General features: G+C 34.1%; 1 protein-coding gene across 1 annotated transcript in view; it reads right to left on the bottom strand.

The window, feature by feature from the left end:
* Positions 1 to 265: 265 nt before the first annotated feature.
* Positions 266 to 18,803, bottom strand: part of GRIK2 (glutamate ionotropic receptor kainate type subunit 2) — a 439,062-nt gene continuing 420,524 nt past the window's right edge. Inside the window, exons 15-16 of the mRNA XM_074923172.1 lie at positions 15,718 to 15,968; positions 266 to 1,020 (exon numbers count right to left, since the gene is read on the bottom strand). Coding sequence (XP_074779273.1) covers positions 856 to 1,020; positions 15,718 to 15,968 — 416 coding nt within the window. The 3' untranslated portion in view covers positions 266 to 855. The remainder of the gene's footprint in view (positions 1,021 to 15,717; positions 15,969 to 18,803) is intronic.

The raw sequence follows: 18,803 nt of genomic DNA, 5'->3' as shown, positions 1-18,803 counted from the left end.
GGTGTGAAATACATTGCTTCCCGCCCCCCTCCCTTTTTTCACAATTAAAGAAAAAAAGTAATTGCTTATATCTAAAGGTTGTAAGATACATTCCTTTGTACTAAGGAAACTCATTCATCTAAAAATTGGGTCCAAATTGTGGATTTTTTTGTTGTTTTTTTTAGATCAAAGTTCCAGCCCAGATAAATTTAAGTTACTGATATTTAAAAAAAAAAAAAAAAAAAAAATATTTATTTACTTAGTTCAGTGACACAGACAGTCCAAAAAGCAGGTGAGCATCCTCTTATTTATCCTTCTATTCATGGGATTCATGTTTCTTCACTTTAATATTTTTCCCATCCAGGAAGCTCATATTGCCTGTCCAGATGGTAGTTTCAGTCTACCAGCAGTTACCAACTCTTCCATGCTTGGAAGTTCAGAAGAACATATGGTTTCTTGTTCCACTACAGTTCTGAGATATTACTTTTACTAGACTCCTTCCATGGTTAGTATCGTTTTGGACATTTATTCTCCATCTCCTGGCAACCGTTGAACTTCAAAAGGAACCTGTAATTTCTCACTGAGACTGCATTTGAAACCAGCCACAAAACTCACATGGAACATTCATTCATTTAGAATGGTGGAAACCCATGACGAACAGTGTAACCCCGCATAACTTGGTTGATCCATGATGCTTGTGATTCGAGTCTGGCCATTGCAACTGCTGAGATCACAGAGTCTCTAGTTCATAGACACAGCGGCATGAGGTAACTCATTTTATTTTGCACAGGTTGCATATTTCCACAGGAAACATTCTCGCAAGGTTGTTTGGAAAAAAGATGACAGTTTGTGCTTGGGGTATTTGGCTTCCCAGCTCTATGCCATGGTTTCTTTACCTGGCAACCTTCTGTCGTTAAACGTGTGCATGTTGATAACTTCTTCTGTCTTCACAATAACAGGGGCCTGTGGCTTGTGTTTTAATCGACGCTGACACTTCAGAGACATCCTTAGCTCCTCTACCATGGCACTACAGAAGGACCTCTACAGAGGGAAATAGAGGAAGAAAAAAAATATCTGTAAGAAATATCTAGCTGCAATGCCTAGAAGCAGATTCACTCTATTGGCACAGCCTTGTCAGTCCTGTAAGTTTGCTTTGTCTCAGCCTGGAGCTCATTAGAAATTGCCATCTTTTAAAAATGTATCACATATTATCAAACACATAGACTTATCAAACTGTTATGACTCAGTGAAAAAATCACCTTGTCTCTACAATTATTTATCTGGCAGCTACTAACTGTGGATGCAAATGATACATAAAAATATTATATTTCAAACAGATGTTCTGTTAACATAGGTTATCCTTACAGGATAACATCTGAATGTAACGTGTATATTAGGTATTCAGTAAAATCTCCTTGCCCATATTTCAAAATAATAATTTAATTGCTATATGATTTAAAGAGTTGTTCCTCAACATATCAACAAGCCTTAGTATAGGAAGTTTACCTAAATTACTGTTTAAATACTGTTAAAATGCAGACTCATTACTGAAAACTAGTATCTACTCCATTATTTTTAATATTCTCTGCATCTAATCACTTCTTCCACTACTGACTATCATTTGCAGAGTATATATTTGCAAAAAAAAAAAAAAATAAAATCATTTTTGTTGATCTTCATGAAGAGTATACGATAAGAAAAACAATTTATTAACATGTTTTCATCAAAAGCTAGATACTCAAAGCCCTTTTTTCTTTGTATAGTACAAGAAATTTGAAAAATATAACAAAATCTCTCTCAGTCTGACTGAATTCTCAACTTCTAACAATGTGCTGAGCAATTAGCCTCTCCTCAGTGTGAGAATTGGAGAAATATGGATGAATATTGGATGAGTATGAGAATTGGATGAAATATGAAAGTAAGGAAAAGGAGTCTCAGTTTTGCAGTCTGTGAATTAATCACTTTTTTCATATACTTTAAATTCAATGTTTTCCATCTAATGGAAATATGTATTAACTCAATAACACATCCCAGAACCTGAGATGTTATGACAAGCCCCTGACAATGACTGTCACCCAAAGCCAATTTGAGGTATAATTTAGACTTTTGTGTTTTGCTTTCTTAATAACTAATCTCCAGTCCAGGTAAATGATCTGGAAAAAGAAACAAAAAATAAGCCAGAGACAGAGCACCTAGAATTGCTATAAATATCTCTTGATCATTGTTTTTTTGTGTGATTAGTAGGAGATCATCAGTCAATATATAATAAACTATCTCCCAAATCATGAACTCTAATTTATTTGTAAACTGTTACATCTCCATTGTTCATATAAACCTGGAGTTTGGAGATTAGATCCAGAAAATATTTAAGCACCTCATCCTACCTAGATCTTTGGGACCCTCATTGAAACTTTGCTTATCAAAATCTGCATTCAGCTTCCAACCTTCAGGGCTGAAGGCACTCTGAGCAGTAAGGCACTCAGTTTTCCACACTGAGTTTTATAGATCTGGCATTTCGCAATAGTCAGTAGAAATTCTGCTAAACACATTGGGGCTTGGCTTAGTCCTGGATCTCATCAGAATTCACACTGAAGTTCTCCATGCATAAGGTCATCAATCCAGTAGATGTGCTCCAAAAGGACCTGACAAATCAAGTTCCTCCAAAAAAGTCACAACTGCTAAACAAGGACACATGAGAGACATTACAACTTTCTTCTGTGCAGCCATTCATCAGCTGGAGCACTAGAGCTGAATGTAAGATACACTGCAGAGTGTCAGTTCAATGGCGTCTTCTGTTGGAGGAGATTTAAGCTTCATAGTCTCAGCAAAGGCTTGTAACCTACAAGCATTAGACCATTTCAAGGTAAAAACACTTGAAATTTCTACATATTGGTCCTATTCCACCTTTCATAGAAGCAGTTAACAGAGGCAGAGCAAGAGAAAAGGAGAGAGTAAGAACATGGCCTGTTCTGTAGATTGTGTATTAGAGCACACAGTGGCAGAGGAAAGGCTTCAGTGGTAGTTCCCCTTTCAGCGGTGACTTCAATATTTCTATGCAAAATCCTGTTTAGTACAAAAGAGTGCAAACATGAGTTGTCTTAGTCATGGGTTGGAACTGAACCTGAATTCCCCAAATCCTGAACAAGTGATCTCTTCCCTAATCATTTGCATGAACAAGGGAATAGGCAGGTGTGAAGAAAAGGGTAAGCTCACTCTGGCCGTGATAGCCTTCCTTTTAAACATTCCTTTCTCTGCCTCAGTTTGAAATAAGGGAATGACACCTACTCAATTTATGATAGATAGGGTCTACAGCTAAGAACAATTTAAGTTGTGAATCCAAAGGACAGGAAAGTATATGTCTCTGTTGCAGAGTCATGCACAATTCCTTCAGAGGCCAAAGTTCATAATCTGTGGCTGGCATTTTTGGCTGATGTGACATCTGCAATGGACACTCATTAGCAATCCCTTTTAAAAACGTTCTGGTGAACTGGGTTGACATCCAAAACACAGATATGGCTTTTATTGTGTGAATGAGGTGGCTAAAATTTCTAATTGAGTGGTCTGAGCTGTAATATGTCAGATCTTCATGCACAAGTTATCTTTGCTTAGCACTGTGTAGAAAGCAGGAAAATGTACCTCCTTCTTATCCAGCTGTACTTTGAAAGAAAATATTCTCTTAGACTCTTTTTTTCTTTAAGAAAGTGCTGTTCCTTAACATCAGAACTGCAGTTATGATTATGAATCTGAAATTAACCCTGAAACCTTTTAAAAAGGCAAGATTTAATTTCATATTCCTTAATGGCTTACAGGCTAAGTTTCAAAGGCTTGCAGAATTTGGTATTTTCACTATATGGGTAGCCTAGGACATAACTCAGGAATATCATGGGGAATCCATTAAGAAGTAAATGCTGCAAATCTCAGCATTACACCACCTCCAGCCATCATATGGCTCTCGCCACTGGAATCAAAGATGTAACTGAAACATTCTGAGGAACAAAATCCTTCTAAATTTAAAGAGGATGCATTAGGATTTAACACTTTCAAGATTGTGTCCCTTGTCTTTTTTTGTCAAGACATCTAACAAGAGTGCCAAAACAGAGTGAATCCCTTTCAAGATGCATCAATCCACCAAAACCTTTTGCAAAGATCTGCAAACACTTACCAAAGGATTTAAATTTTTAGGAACAGGATTACAATCAATAGCCAAGAGGTAAGAAGTTACGTGCACTTGATGACAACATTGTGAAATATCCTGAAAATGAGATCTTAAGAATCTTGCCAACACATTTTATCTGAGAACTTTACCTGGATCTGAAAACTCATTAAAAAAGAAATGTTGGCAAGACTGACAGTCTTAAAAAGGCAGTTAACATAATATTGAGATACTTATTTTATATAGAAAATTCTTCCATTCTGTGTTTCTCAAAATTGTTTTGTATAAATTAAGTTAATGGGAAATTATCTGCATATAATGTATTAAAGATATAATTTAATTACTTCATTCACTAAGTTTTTTTATCTATGCCGTCTTTTAAAATATCAAATGTCTAAAAATAGTAAACAGTATTAGCTGCCAGACAGTACCATTGATTTGGTAACTGAACACTAAGAGAAATATTACATATATTTTATTTTTATTTTTTCAAATTTAACTCACTGAAATAGTCATATATTTTAAAAAATAATAATTCAAGGCTATGTAGAAGTTCATGGCCCGGATCCTCATTCTTATTTGGGTTTTATCTGAGAAATATAAGGAAGAGTTTTCCACATATTCCAAAATCATGTTCAAATAAGGTTAACAAAGCATTTCTTTGTTTAATCTTTTTTTTTTTTTTAATAGAAAATCTTTTCTTGTCTCATTTCATTTCCAATGTGTGCATAGTCTCCATTTCTGTACAGTTAAACTTTGTGTTGTTTCATTGTTAGAATACAGCTTTAGGAATAATAAGACAAGAAAACAAGAAACAGTTCTAAAATACATTTTTGTGACAGATAAATGACATTTTCAGATATGATTTTAGAAAATATAATCCAATATCTTGATCCTGAATTCAGATTGTTAGGGAAAAGCAGTGAAATTTTACAGAACTTGCAGACTATTTTTCAAAACCGTTGTCCATTGAACACTTCTAGTATATGTTACAAGACTCTCTCAAAGAAAATAACCTTTTGCCCCAACTTACCTTTCACACTGCAGGCATGTTACGAGAATATCGGCTATTATTGATTTTTCACCAACACTTACAAAATCATAGGTTGTCTTCTTACATGTTACCAGCAGATAAATGCTGCATCTAAGTCATCTTAGATATAATCAAATAGTAGAAGAGTTGAATGAAGGCATACAGTTCTCTAAACAATAGTGCAGTTAAGTGCATCTATTTTGTTGCAGAAAATTTCTATAAAATATTAGAAAAAAGAGCTGCAATTCTATGTGGGAAGTTCAAGTGTACAAAAGAAAATTTTAATCAGAACTGTATTCTCCTTTTAACACAAAGCAATTCTGAAAAATCTCATCTCCTTAAGAAGAGTAAAGAAGCAACCTCTTTCATTCTTTGCCACAGCTGACTGCTCCCAAGTCACGTAGAATCAAGATGATAATTTTGTGAAATGTTACCACTGTTTAAAATCTAGATAGTTTGTGCATGGCTTTACTGTTTGAGGGGGGAAAAAAAAAAAAAAAAAAAAAAAAAAAGTATCTTTGTGTGTATACAATAATATGAAAGGTAGACAATATTTAAACCATTTTCATTACATTGCTCTACAGGAATTTAGAAAAGTAATTAGAAATCATGTAAGCATTTGTTAGACATAGAATTGTAAGACTATCAGCATAGATTTTGCTTTTAACCACCTAAAAATGCAACAGGAAGACAGGAATGGCATTCCTGCACCACCCTTAACATTCTGATTTAAGTGAGTGTTTTAAATATAGAAGTCTCCAATTTCTTTATATTTTATGTTTTATATTTGTTCCCCTCTTCGATGTAGTTAATATAAAGTTGACTGTCAACATTCAATTAAAAAATTGTAAGGTTTACTGAGAAGTTCTTTCCTTCCAGTACTGTGTCAGATATTATTTGAAGCCTTCTTTAGTTTTCTTAAAGCAGTAAGAGCAGTAATCCTGCATCACCATGTTTTGTTACAGGTCAGTGTTCTAGCATCTAGTAAGATATATCAACCACTGGTTTTTATCCTCTTGGAGTTATCTGAGAATGAATGCACAGCCCTACCCTGACCCTCCCTCCTAATCAGTTCTGCTTCCATATGCCACTCCTCCAAGGATTTTGAAGGTGTATATGGAAAACCTGTCAATCCTGAACACCCTAGACAGAAACATGAATCGTAGAAAAATGTTGACTTAGGATCACAGACATGAACAATTAATGGAATGAAAATAACCTCAGAAAAAGAGAAATCATATTTCATTGTAGTTGAAGCGTTACCATTTCAAAAGATGTTAAAGTGTTCTTGTAATGATCAGATTTTTAGGTTGCTTAGTTGTATACCTAGTCTTAGACATGATTGTTGATCTCAGGTTGTACACATATATATGTACACACACACACACACACACATAAATATATATATATATAAAAAATATGGTTATGTTAAAAATATTTTGCCACAGACTTTTCTGATGTAAGGCATTTTCAGTCCATTGCAGGGATAATGCACAGGTACACTGCAGATTAAGTTCACATCAATTAGCCGAACATATCACCCATTCTCAATTTCAGATTTAGCAATTATTGGTAGAAGTAGAATGAGTAGCCATTTTAGGAATTTATTTTCCAGACAAACTGCGTGAGAGATTTCATTGCTTGCTCAAAGACAATAATATCAAGCAAAATGAAAATTTGAATTCCATAAATTAAGCTTTGCTTCCACCACAGTATCTACAAAATCAAGACTGGTAGAGTTGTTCCAGACAGCTTGACTGGGTTGAATGCTGATTGTTTCAAGGATGTTTCTAGCTATTGTATGGAGACGATCAACAAGAATCTGATGGGACTGATCCTTCCTGTAACAAAACAACTGATATATTCTTCCACGGGCTGAAGTGATCACTGAGTGTTACATTTATGCGATGAACTTAGATGGCATACAGGACCTCATTCCAGGCCACTTCTAGAATACATTGTTAGTATCTCCCAGTGGGACAATAAGATTCCAGTTGCTTTAAATAAATCATGAATTGATGTAAAAAAAAAAAAAAAAAAAAAAAAAATTAGCTACTCTCAAATTCTAAACTTTATTTCCTGACAAACTAAAATGTACTCTGGTGGAATACAGAGATGTCTGGTAAAGCAAGTCTGAGTCTATTTAAAGTCTTCTGAAACTGTTTAACATGGTTTCCAGTCTGAGTGCATCCTGACAACTACACTAGTTCCTGTGGCTGATGGGGAACTCCTATCAGTGCAGAAAGCTTTTTTAAAGGTGACTTTGTTGAGTTCTGCCAGCAGCCTTTCTGGCCATCACACTGACCATGATGTTTTTCTGACTCACCTGTGGACCTAGGCTGGGGCAGATGGGATTGCACTTGTGTGGTTCCACTCTTTCCTCTCAGAGAAATCCCAGAGGATGGCATAGGGCAATTGCTCATCAGCCCTGAGGGCTCTCTCTCATGCAGGATTCGACAAGGTTTCATCCTGTCATCTCTCCTTTCAACATGTATATGAGGCCACTGAGGAGATAATGAAATAATTTGGGCTGTGGTGTCATTGGCACGCAGATGATACACAGTCCTACTCTCTTGTCAGACCAGGATGGCGCAGTCATTTTGTGCTTCCAGTACCTGGCTGAAATAGGGGTATGATGACAGTTTAGTCCAGGGAGATAGGTGCTATGTTGGACAAGAAAGGGAAGCATTCAGAAGACATTATCTACCCTTATTATTCAGTTCCACCTCTTGTAAAAGAGGTTTGCAGTCTCAGATTTCTCCAGGTTCTTAAGTTTGGTTCTGGGTTTTCAAATTGGATCAGTAGTGATAAGTACTATTTAACACTCGTGTTTCAGACAGTGACAATAATTTCTACCAATGTGAAGCTTGCCACACTAGTCCAGGTCTTCTTCCAGAACATAATACTGCAGTCCAGTGTCCCTGGACAATGGCTACAAATGACTGCCAGGTGTTTAGTAAGTGTTGACAGCAATTCATAGTACCTCAGCCATGCATCTGCCACTGTCCAAATAAATATGGTACTACCTATCTGATTTAGAATTATATCCAATACAACATTTTAATGGCATTATATGTTGTGATCACAGCAGTGCAGGGTATTTCTCTGCCTTTCAGTAGAGGTGATCTTGATTGCACTGAAATCAGTCACCTGAGATCTTGCACTCTCAGCCACTGGATGTGAAAGTTCAGTCAACCGTTAAATGATTTTTGATCCTAGATCTAAATTGATTCTCTGTTCATCCAAGGAAGGTCAGGTTTGTTGATCTTCAGACATGGTGAAAGGAGTAATGCTGATATGTAATTAATCCTTTGGAGTATGCATCTATCCCAATTAAAATACTGTATATAACACCATATAGTTTAATTTGAAATAAATAGTCTATCTTACAGACACATACAGCCTTTCTTACCTGCATTCAGCTGTATCCAAACAGCTTTTTATAAAGTTTGCTGAGCTGAAGTCCACTGTACATTATTCACTGTAAAAATTTAGATGAATTTCATAGTTCAGTGTGATAGTATAAATCTAATATAAAATTTGGCATGGCCTCAAATCACATTGAACACAGAGTATTAGTAATAACTTAATGCCAACATTTCTACTGTTTTGGAAACACTGACTATTATAGTATCAAAATGGTTATTATCAATTTCTTTATAATTACATGGTTTCATCTGGCAGTCTAGGATATTTTCTCAATCTAAAAGGCCACTGGAAGTTCTTGTAATTACTTTGCTGGTTTATGCAAAAGTCAAAGTAATCTAAATCACATGAGCTAAACTGCGTTTGCTACTAGACTTAGCTATAGTATAGCTGATTAATTCAAAGATTAATATTTATATATTAAAGTAGCATTTGTATAGATGATGTGTTATTTAGGGGAAGAAAATGAAAAATTATTAGAAAGACATGAATGTTTATAATTGATTTTTTTTTCCTTGAGAATAAAAGACATACTTTCTTCAGAGGAGCCAACTATTATATAATGTGAATGTTTCTTCTTTCTGTTAATGAGTGAAAGTGAACTATACTTGATAGAAAATAAACATGTGAGGGTTTCCAAAAAATTTTCATACGACTTTAAATTGTTGTCAAACATAAATTATTCCATAAGTCAGACTTGCAAGTTAAGCCATGATCTTTGATGAATATCTATGGAGTGAAAGCGAGATTCCTGAAATTGTATTCCTACATTTGTACTTGTGCCATGGTCAGCTTTAATTAATTTATATTCTTTCTGTCCTTTGTTTCTTGAATGATGCAAACTAAGATATTAAAAATATCTCAGCATCAAGATCCATTAGCAAATAGATATTGGTTGAGATGCAATCAAATATCAAAATACAGATAATGTTTTAAATGTTTTATTCTTTGCAAATTATTTTTTAAATGCCACGGTCAGTCAAATTGTTTTTTTTTTTCTTTTTTTTCTGGTTTTGTATTTTCATAACTTTTTTTCTGTGAAAGGTGAGGGGGTTGTGGGTTTGATTTTGGATTTTTGTTTTGTTTTGTTGTTTTTTTGTTACAGTTCCTTCCATTAGAAAATATCCTCTAATTTGTACTTAGGTGGTTTCCAAGGAGGCATTTAATTACAATTAATACCTCAACTTCAAGTAATCTGTACAGTTACACACACATAAATTAACCACACAAGTCTATACATCCACATACAGTGCTCTAGGAAGTACAGGATGATAGAAGTTCCCAGTTTTCCAACTGCATATCTGCAGAATGCAATGTGCTAAAGTTGGAAAAACATTTCTTTTATGAGCTGTCAGTTGCTGCTTTTCCCAGACAATATTAAAAATTCTGAGGTTACTCCATTACAAAATGTGACATGACAATACAGACTACATCACTGACTGTATGTTGTATAAAACTTAGAATATAAATCCCAGAGCTTTTACTTTGACTTACCAAGAATGCCCACATTCTTTTGTTTATTGTAGCCTGAGGAACAGGCTTTTCCACTTTAACATTTTTAAAACTTACCTCCCCCTGGGAAAAAAAAATAAATCACGAGTCTGGGATTTACTTTGGGGTTGTTCCAAAAATACTAGAAATTACTGTCCCAAATACCAAAAGCTTTTGATATTAATCTATTAGGAATATTCTCTGAACTCCAATAACACTGATATAACTGTTTTTTTTAAAAAAAAGTAATGAAAAATACTTTAAAGAAAACTAATTTAGAAAAATTCAGAAAAAAAAAAAAACAACCAACAAACCATAAAATATTGTAGTAAAGTGAGAGTGGATCCTAAAAATCTTTTCTTTTTTCATATTAAATTATTTGGTAATTTTGTGTTGCACTGATAAGATAACAACTAAAGATGGAAATACTGACTTTCTATGTATCCTGCTGATAAAGAAGCATCCACAATATTTTAATATTGATTAACTTCTTCCTGTAAGACCATTCCTTATAGGACAAGTTACATGTATTCTCACCTCAATTCTAAAAAGAAATATTCTAAGACATAATGAATTAAATTTTTCCTGGTGCAGATTGTAGAAGGACCTTGACAAATAACTCGTGTTAGCATTTACACTAACTTCATGTAAACAGATCAAGAACACATAAAATATATTTGAGAGAAGCACAATCAGGATGTGGTGTCAACTGTATATGATTACAGCATAACAGCTTTTTCAGCACTGCAGCCCTTGGCCCCTCCTCTCCTCTTGGGAAGGATGTGGGTCCACTACATTAATAAGACAAGGTTTCAAGATAATTTCTCAAGTTAATGCCACTTTCTCCAAAGAAACCATGACCAGGGTAGGTACAAGGACAATCAGGACAATCATTTGCAAGGGTGACCATAAGCAATGTTCTATATATTCTTGACACTGCCTTCAGCAATCCTGTGAATTTCATCCTAAAATTTTCAGCAGTGCACAAGGAGTTTCTACCACACAGTTTACACTTATATTAATATCTAATCACTGTGTGAAGATGGTAACAAAATGGAAATAATCTCAGAGAATAATTTTTTTTTTAAAAAAAAAAAAAAAAAGGAAGGTCAATAAATTATCAAACTGAGAATCTTCAATATATTATGCTAAATTTTAATGGTCTTCAAGGTCAGTATTTTCCCTGGCTTTTATCATAATAACATGAGCTATACAAAACTAAATGTATGAAATGGACATAAACCCATAACACATTGAAGCATATAAACTGGAAAAAAAAAAAAAAAAAGACATAGTAATTGTTTTAAATGGCTTCTGTTTCTAACATTGCTTATTCACTGCCCTCTGAGTGCCTGTTAAAATCAGGGAGCAGGTCATTCACCATCAAATGCAATTATAAAATGCAAATGACTGAGCATTTATTGTCAAGACTGGCTAGATAAAAAAGGTCTGCTTAATAACATGTTTCCAAGCAGATGACATAATTAGATGTTTGTATCATAAACAATAGGAAATAATACAAGACTTTAGCATTTTTTAGAAAGGCTGCAATTAAAAAATAGGTGAGCATTTTGACATAAATTCTATTAAAAAGTAACAATTAAATTTTCCTCTGAGAAATTAAAAGGCACCATCTTGTGGTTACTCTGAAAGAATGCAGTCAGAACAGCCTCTGCCCTGCCATTTCCTCCAACCCCTTCCTGCTGCGTCAACTGGAATGCCAAAATTCTGCCATAGACAAGGACAATGCTTTGTCATTTCCAATACTTCCTCTGAAAAAAATCAGTGAGACTATTTACTAGGTAGGACTAGAGGGGTTCTTTAGCTCATAGTACACCCCAGGTTATCACATTACTCAAATGTGTGTTTGAGGTAGACAGCAAATTCGGAATTATTGGCAATCGTAGCAAAACTACACTTTGTTTCTACGTTTAAGATGAAATACTACCATAAACTAAAGTCTCTGCAGCTCAGTAAATCTGCATGAATTTTTGAGCCAGCTAAGATCAGAAACTTCTATTCCTGTTATCCTTACATTATCAAAACCAAAACATAGTTTGCACATTTTGCAGATGGTGTTTGAGATTTTTGTACACAATTTATTTCAGGCAAGAGTCAACCAGTTAAGTTTGTGCCATTTTCAAATACATAGTTAGTCTCATATACAGGTCACAGTTCAGCTTTCAGAATTTCTTGTTCAATAGAATCTTTAGTTGTAAGTCAAACATTGTTTTGTATATAACACTGTCTGCTCTGGGTCTAGTCCAGTTAACTGCTCTTTCATTGTACCTTGCGAGCTAAACTATTCAGACTGATCTTTCTCAACTCAGTTGTGCAGCTGAGCAGTGAATTATTTACCATGGAAAGTTCAATTGGTTTTGTCTTCCTTGGGAAATGTATGTAAAATATAAACCAGTATCAATTTACTGGTTTATATTGATTACTAGCTTTATTGATTTTATAATAAATTATAAATAAATATTTCAGAGAGGCAGATTTAACTGATGTTTAGGTTATGATTTGATTGTGTAACTCCAGAAATACTTTGTTGATGTTGTTATTTCAGTATGTTCTAAGATTTAATCTAATATTTTGTATTATAGGAAGTCTATGACCAGATCTCCCTTAGTGAAACAAAGAGTTATGGTATGCTGAGATGTGTCTCATTTCACATTATTTGAAGTACTCAACAGTTAAAATCTAATAAAATGTACACCTGCTATTTTTTCACAAACAGACCTAGTTCTGACCTGCTGATGGCTAAATGAGTTTTGAATGGCTATAACTAATAGAATTGAATCCATGTATTGTTCCTTCTACATCCATCAGATCTGGATATTCTAGGAAATGCTTAGTAAATTAAGACACTCATTTTTCAAAGAAACTAGCCATAGTAAATGTCAGTGACTGACAGTCTAATGGTGATAACATCCAGGTTTATCTTTGCTTTTGAAAGGTGTCAGTAAGACATGAATTTCTCTGTGTCTGGAAAGTGTTATCGTGGCATGAATTCGTTTGTCTCTCAGAACGACTACAGCTAGTGTCACTTGTTTCTTTTGGACTTCTGAGCATGTCAGAAACATGGATATTCTGAACCACTTTGGTTACAAGATGCAACATTTTTTTAGTGAATAACAATTTTGTCTGCTGCTTTTCTGAGCTCAATTATTTTCCAGATTTCACTTCTACATCTAGGTTCACACCAACCAATGTCTCTGTTTATATCTGCACTCTAAGAGCAGGGTGACATTGAAAATGCTAAAAAACATATCAAATTTATACACTTGAAAACTGCATTGCCTCCTTATTGGAAGTGCAACAGTATATTTTGTAAACATTAAAAAGCAAACACACATATTAATATGGTCCTTTATATCCCAGGATATTCTACATATTCAGCAGCCAAAGTTATTTGATTTCTTTTGTTTCCTTGTTGTTAATATGATCTTCCCTGTTTCCAAATGCTGACAAGAATTATACAAATGCCAAAATGATACTCTGATTCTAAAAGAATTAAACTATAAATGTCACCAAAAATAGGTGCCACCTCTCTCCCCACAGGAGAGCCAGAGAGCCAGGGCAGCATTATTTGAATGGTTTACCCAGCAGAGGAGATGTAGAGATTGGAGACAGACAACAGTACTGTTTATCTCCCCTTTTGCTGCTCCTGGTCCCTCTCCCAGGCAAAGGGAATCTGCTACATTTGGAGAAGATGGAGGAAGACATTCACTGAAGGCCTGTGGGTGCTTGAAAAAGAGTAGCTGAGGGGATGCTGCAACAGACCATCTGTTAGGGATGCTGGCATTATTTTTCTGTTAATTTCATTCCATAAGTCAAGTTTTACTGAAATTTTAGTGGTCTCCCGACATCAAGGTATGTGGGTGTGACAGGAAGGGGACGGAAGTTAAGAGATTGGCAGCAAGGAGGAAAGAGAAGAGGGACACCTGACTCAACTGCTTCAAATTCATTCCTAACTTATGTAAGTATCTAAGTACTTGATGATGAGACCTTTCTGGTTCAAAAGTACAGCTAAAAGGTCAGATACTTCCAGTCACTGCTATCTCTATGTATCACTAACAACAACAACAACAACAACAACAAAAAAGCAGCAAATAAAAAAAATCCAAACAAACTCAAAACCATAAGGCTTACAGAAACAAGTACTTAATTAAGAAGTTTCTGTTTCCTCACACGGTTTCCAACATGTTGTTATTGTCATGTAAGATATGCATTCACACCCTGTGAAATACTGAACTCATGTTACAAGATTATTATCAAAACAGTCCTATTTTTCTGAGTGCTTGTTAAAAATCCAGAAAAGCTAAACCAAATTATAATGAAGTTCATATGAAATCCATATACGCCTTAGGAATGTATAAAAATTATTAAGACTTACATGTGTTACTTAAATAACTGGTATTTTTTCTTCACAAATTCATTTCAGAAACATAATATTCCAATAGTATGTTAACAGAAAAGAATCAGCCAGTAGTATCAAAAGAAGAGGATCTAAATTTAATTTAGTAAAACGTACCCATGTTCAAACTGTGATTAGGACTTTGCAACCTCGCACTGCCTTTGTCTGTATTAGAAAAAACTTCTCAACAGTATATTTATAACAGGACACTTGCATACCAAAAGGTTGCCTCAAAAGAAGTGAAAACAAAGTGTAAATTTTCTGAGTAATAATTCAAGTTACAAAAACTCACCAGCAGCATCTGGAAAAATACCAATATAAATATATTTTTTTAAATTTACTACTGATTTTATTAAATTTAATTTCTAAATAGAAATATAGAAATCACCATAGGTCACAAGCTCCTCAAAAGGAGAAGAAAAAAAGACCTAGTAAAATCAAATTGTTTCTCTCAATTTTTAAAATTCAGAATTTGTCATAACAATAAAACAATTTGAGTTTAAGGTTTAAACACGATCACATATATATATATATATATATATATATAAAAAAGATTATTTATTTACTATGCAAAAATTATCACTCCAATTAATTTCACAAAATATTAATAGTGTGGGCATAATTACAGTATTATGGTTTTATAAATTGCAAGTACAGAACAACTTAACACTAGAATTTTCAAAACTGAGTCAGTTTGAACTACAGGACATCATATCAGTAGTAAATCCACCAAAAAAACATGCTGATCTAATCTTTTCCAGATGCTACCAGGACAATTTTGCAAGTATAAACTTCTGTAATGAACATTTCTATAGTAACATTGTTAGATTTTGACTTTGAGCTACAGACAGTTTGTCTTTTGAAAATCAGAATTATCTGTAGATTAATTTGTTTCCCATTACAGTTTCGGATTTCTTCTTCATCCATAATATTAACTGCAGTGAACTTCCAGGAGTAAAAAGCTGTCTTTTTTCAGGCTTGAATAAGAGGAGAAATAGTCACTTGTCCTGAAATCTGGCTACAATTAAACACATTGAAGACAAATTAAAAGCTGTAAATGTAAAACTTTGGGTACTTTGCTGTGATCCTTTGTTATACAAGTACTGTATTATACAATAAGCAATCAGTATGCATCACCTACATTTCACTAACAAATGCTTAAAATATATTTTAAATAGACCGTAAATATAAAATAAAATAGGAAAAGACAATATTTACCTTTTCCAACTGGGCATTTTTTTTTGATTTGTACAAAAACTCCCCCACTGCCACAAAGACAGAAAGCACCAATCCTGCTGCCAGCACAATGAAGATTCCTCCAATATTTTGAACTCCCAAAGCACTGGCCTCTTTACTTTCCTCTTCTGGGCAGCCATTGCCTCTCCACCATTTCTCTTTCATCATGTGGAGCTTGCCCTCCTCTTGCAGTTGAAGAATTGCTATAGTGATCTTGTCTCTATATGGAGAACCTAAAGAGACCACAGGGAACATATATTACATGGGGTATAATTTGAGGAAAGCTAGTTTGCTGTTAAGAATAAAATGTAATATAACATACCAGGAAAAACTATATTCTCTACGATGATAACATTTATTGAAAAGCCACTTGCATCTCACCATGGTCACACTAGTCACATAAATACAAACCCAAATGCAATCACACATATAAATAAATATGCACAAAACTTGATCCAGCTGTTGTTGTATGCCAGGAAAAGATGTAACAAGTCCTATCACACTTAGTCCCATGGTCTCAAAGATATTTATGCCCAACTGTTATATCCAGGCAAATAATCTTTCAATTTCTATCAGACTTTTAATTATGCTGCAGTAGATTTGGTCTAATACACATAAATCTACAGGCTGTTGCTTCATAGCTTGTTACCCTAAAGCTAATCCAAGATCTGATATGGAATAAACATTACTATTACTTTATTAAAATAAGAAAAAATTTACACTTCAAGACCAACCCACAGAAGTCTCTATTTGATAGATTGTCAAGCACTTAAGACACCTTCCAAGCACACACTTACTTATTAACAGTACCATGTAGCAATGCATTCAGAAAGATAAGGTTATGTGTGTTTGGATAACAGAGATATAAATTTTCATATTTTAATGGATTTCTTTCTCATAATTCAGTATTTTTAAATGACATGATAATTTTGTAGCTTTTGAACCTTTCAGTATTTCAAGGGGTAGTTCAAAGGGTAGTGTCATATCTTTGTATGTCATCTGCTCTCTTTTTCTTTATATAGTGGATAAGGACTTTTCAATGAGTACTTTAAAATCTACATTAATTAATGAATAATGCCTATGCAGAAAGATTTTCTTTTCTGAATGTTAGAAAGTAAAACACATCAGTTTGAAGGGCTTTCTACGTTAAGATTTGTGTAATGTTTAAGGAGAGGACAAAGTTGTAATTTTTCTTCTCCTCCTTCAAAAACAGGAACAAAAGACTCTTCATTAAAGTTGTTAAGAAATCCGGGGAAAAAAAAAAAGAGTAGATGAAAAGGCATGGCATCCTCTCTTTCATGTGGTATGAATGCAATTCTACAAAAAAGCCCTTCGCTTTATCTTTCTGTCATAATAGTGCTACTTACTAGCTATAATTTTTACAGTGTTTCCTTTGGCTGAGTAATAAAATTTATTTTCTTTAACTTGATACCTTTTTTTAAAAAAAATCTTCAGCATCCTTTAGAGAGATGCCACCCATTTGACTATTTCATGTACTGTGATCAAGTGTGAAGGAGCTGAAGGAATTCATGGACAGGGTATTTTACACTCTTTACACTCTTGGAAAACATATTTTCTTTTAAATTTCTTTAAATTTATTCTTTATTTCTTCAATTTCTTCTTATGTATCTAGAGTTTATCATGAGAACAAAGCTAATAGCAAAGGGCTGCTGTGCCAGAATGGAAGTAAAACACACTGGGCTTTTCCTTTATTCCAGAACAAAAGGTGAGAATGGCTAATCTCAACGTATTTAAATTGCAAGAATTCACGCTTTTATCATCTATGCTTAGAAAAGAATGATATTCTGTACTAGAACCTAAACTATGTTTACACAGGACTATATATGAAGGAGAGATAGAAAAACAACATCTTGTTTCTAGTCTCTTGTGCATGAAGGGACCTAAATAACACTGTTTCAGACCATCCTGATTATGCTGAAACTCTGCAAAGCCTTATACTTGACACATATCTTCAGTCAGATGGAAGAAGGAAAGTGATTAGTCCACAAGAGCCTGGGGAAGTATAGGTGCATCCTATAATCTTTTGGGATATTTTCAGTGTTACACTGCCTATAAATATTTAACAACAACTTAAATAACATTAAATTCTAAGAAATAATCTTGTATCCAGTTTAAGCCATCTTCTGATCTGACAGGCTGCTTTCTAATTAAACAGTTTTGCATTTCATTTCCACACTTTCTGTTGGTTTAAATATAGGCGGTACCAACTATTCTTCATGTATATATACACATATATTCTAGGGACCAGATCTGTACACATACAGTTCTAGTCCACGTGAAGCATTTTAAAAATGAGTTAACTGAGGAACTCATAGACAGAAAAAATAAAGGATGAACTAATCCTATCGACAGTTATCTAAACATGAGGATTGCATTAGAAGCATGTGTTCAATAGTGATTCAGTTCAACTGTATTTCTATAGCTGTAAGTGATTCGCAAAATTTTGCACAAATAGTTGTGGAGTGCACAGATTACAGGGCATTTGGTGTTTCTACTGCCATATTTGTGTTTGTTATACCTTATTATCTTATTTTAAAAGTGGTAATCTCACAAGTAAGGATCATTGTGGGATGTCCAGCCTTGCATACTGCTGCTGTTAAATTAACCATTTAAAATTGTATACTGATGAAAAAGCTAGCATTCAATGCTGTAGTTCTATTTTATTTCTGAATGACTTACAATGTTCTAAATTCATTGATTCACATTTTGCAACAAATAACGAGTACACCTAATAATCTGATATTTGAAAAAATGATGTTTATACTGATCCAGATAGTTATTAAGAGAACAGAAAAAGCATAGCAATGATATTATAGCCTAAGATTTTATTTGCTCTTAGATTTTTTTTCTGATACAAGCCACATTGCAAGTCCCAGTAATGTAAAATCCACCCAAAAGCATCTGCAGTGGCTGAAAGTATCGCAGTCTGATCTGTGCATGACAAAGTTAGTATACAAAAAGAAGAGAAAATAAATAAAGGGTAGGGACAAGGCAACCAGATTACACTCTGGATGTTAAAACTGTTTTCCTTGCAGAAATGAAAAATT

The sequence above is a fragment of the Athene noctua genome, chromosome 1 (genome assembly GCF_965140245.1).
Source record: "Athene noctua chromosome 1, bAthNoc1.hap1.1, whole genome shotgun sequence".
NCBI classification, from domain to species: Eukaryota; Metazoa; Chordata; class Aves; order Strigiformes; family Strigidae; genus Athene; species Athene noctua.
Note: the sequence above shows the minus strand (reverse complement) of the source record. Positions and strands in the feature narration are given on the sequence as shown.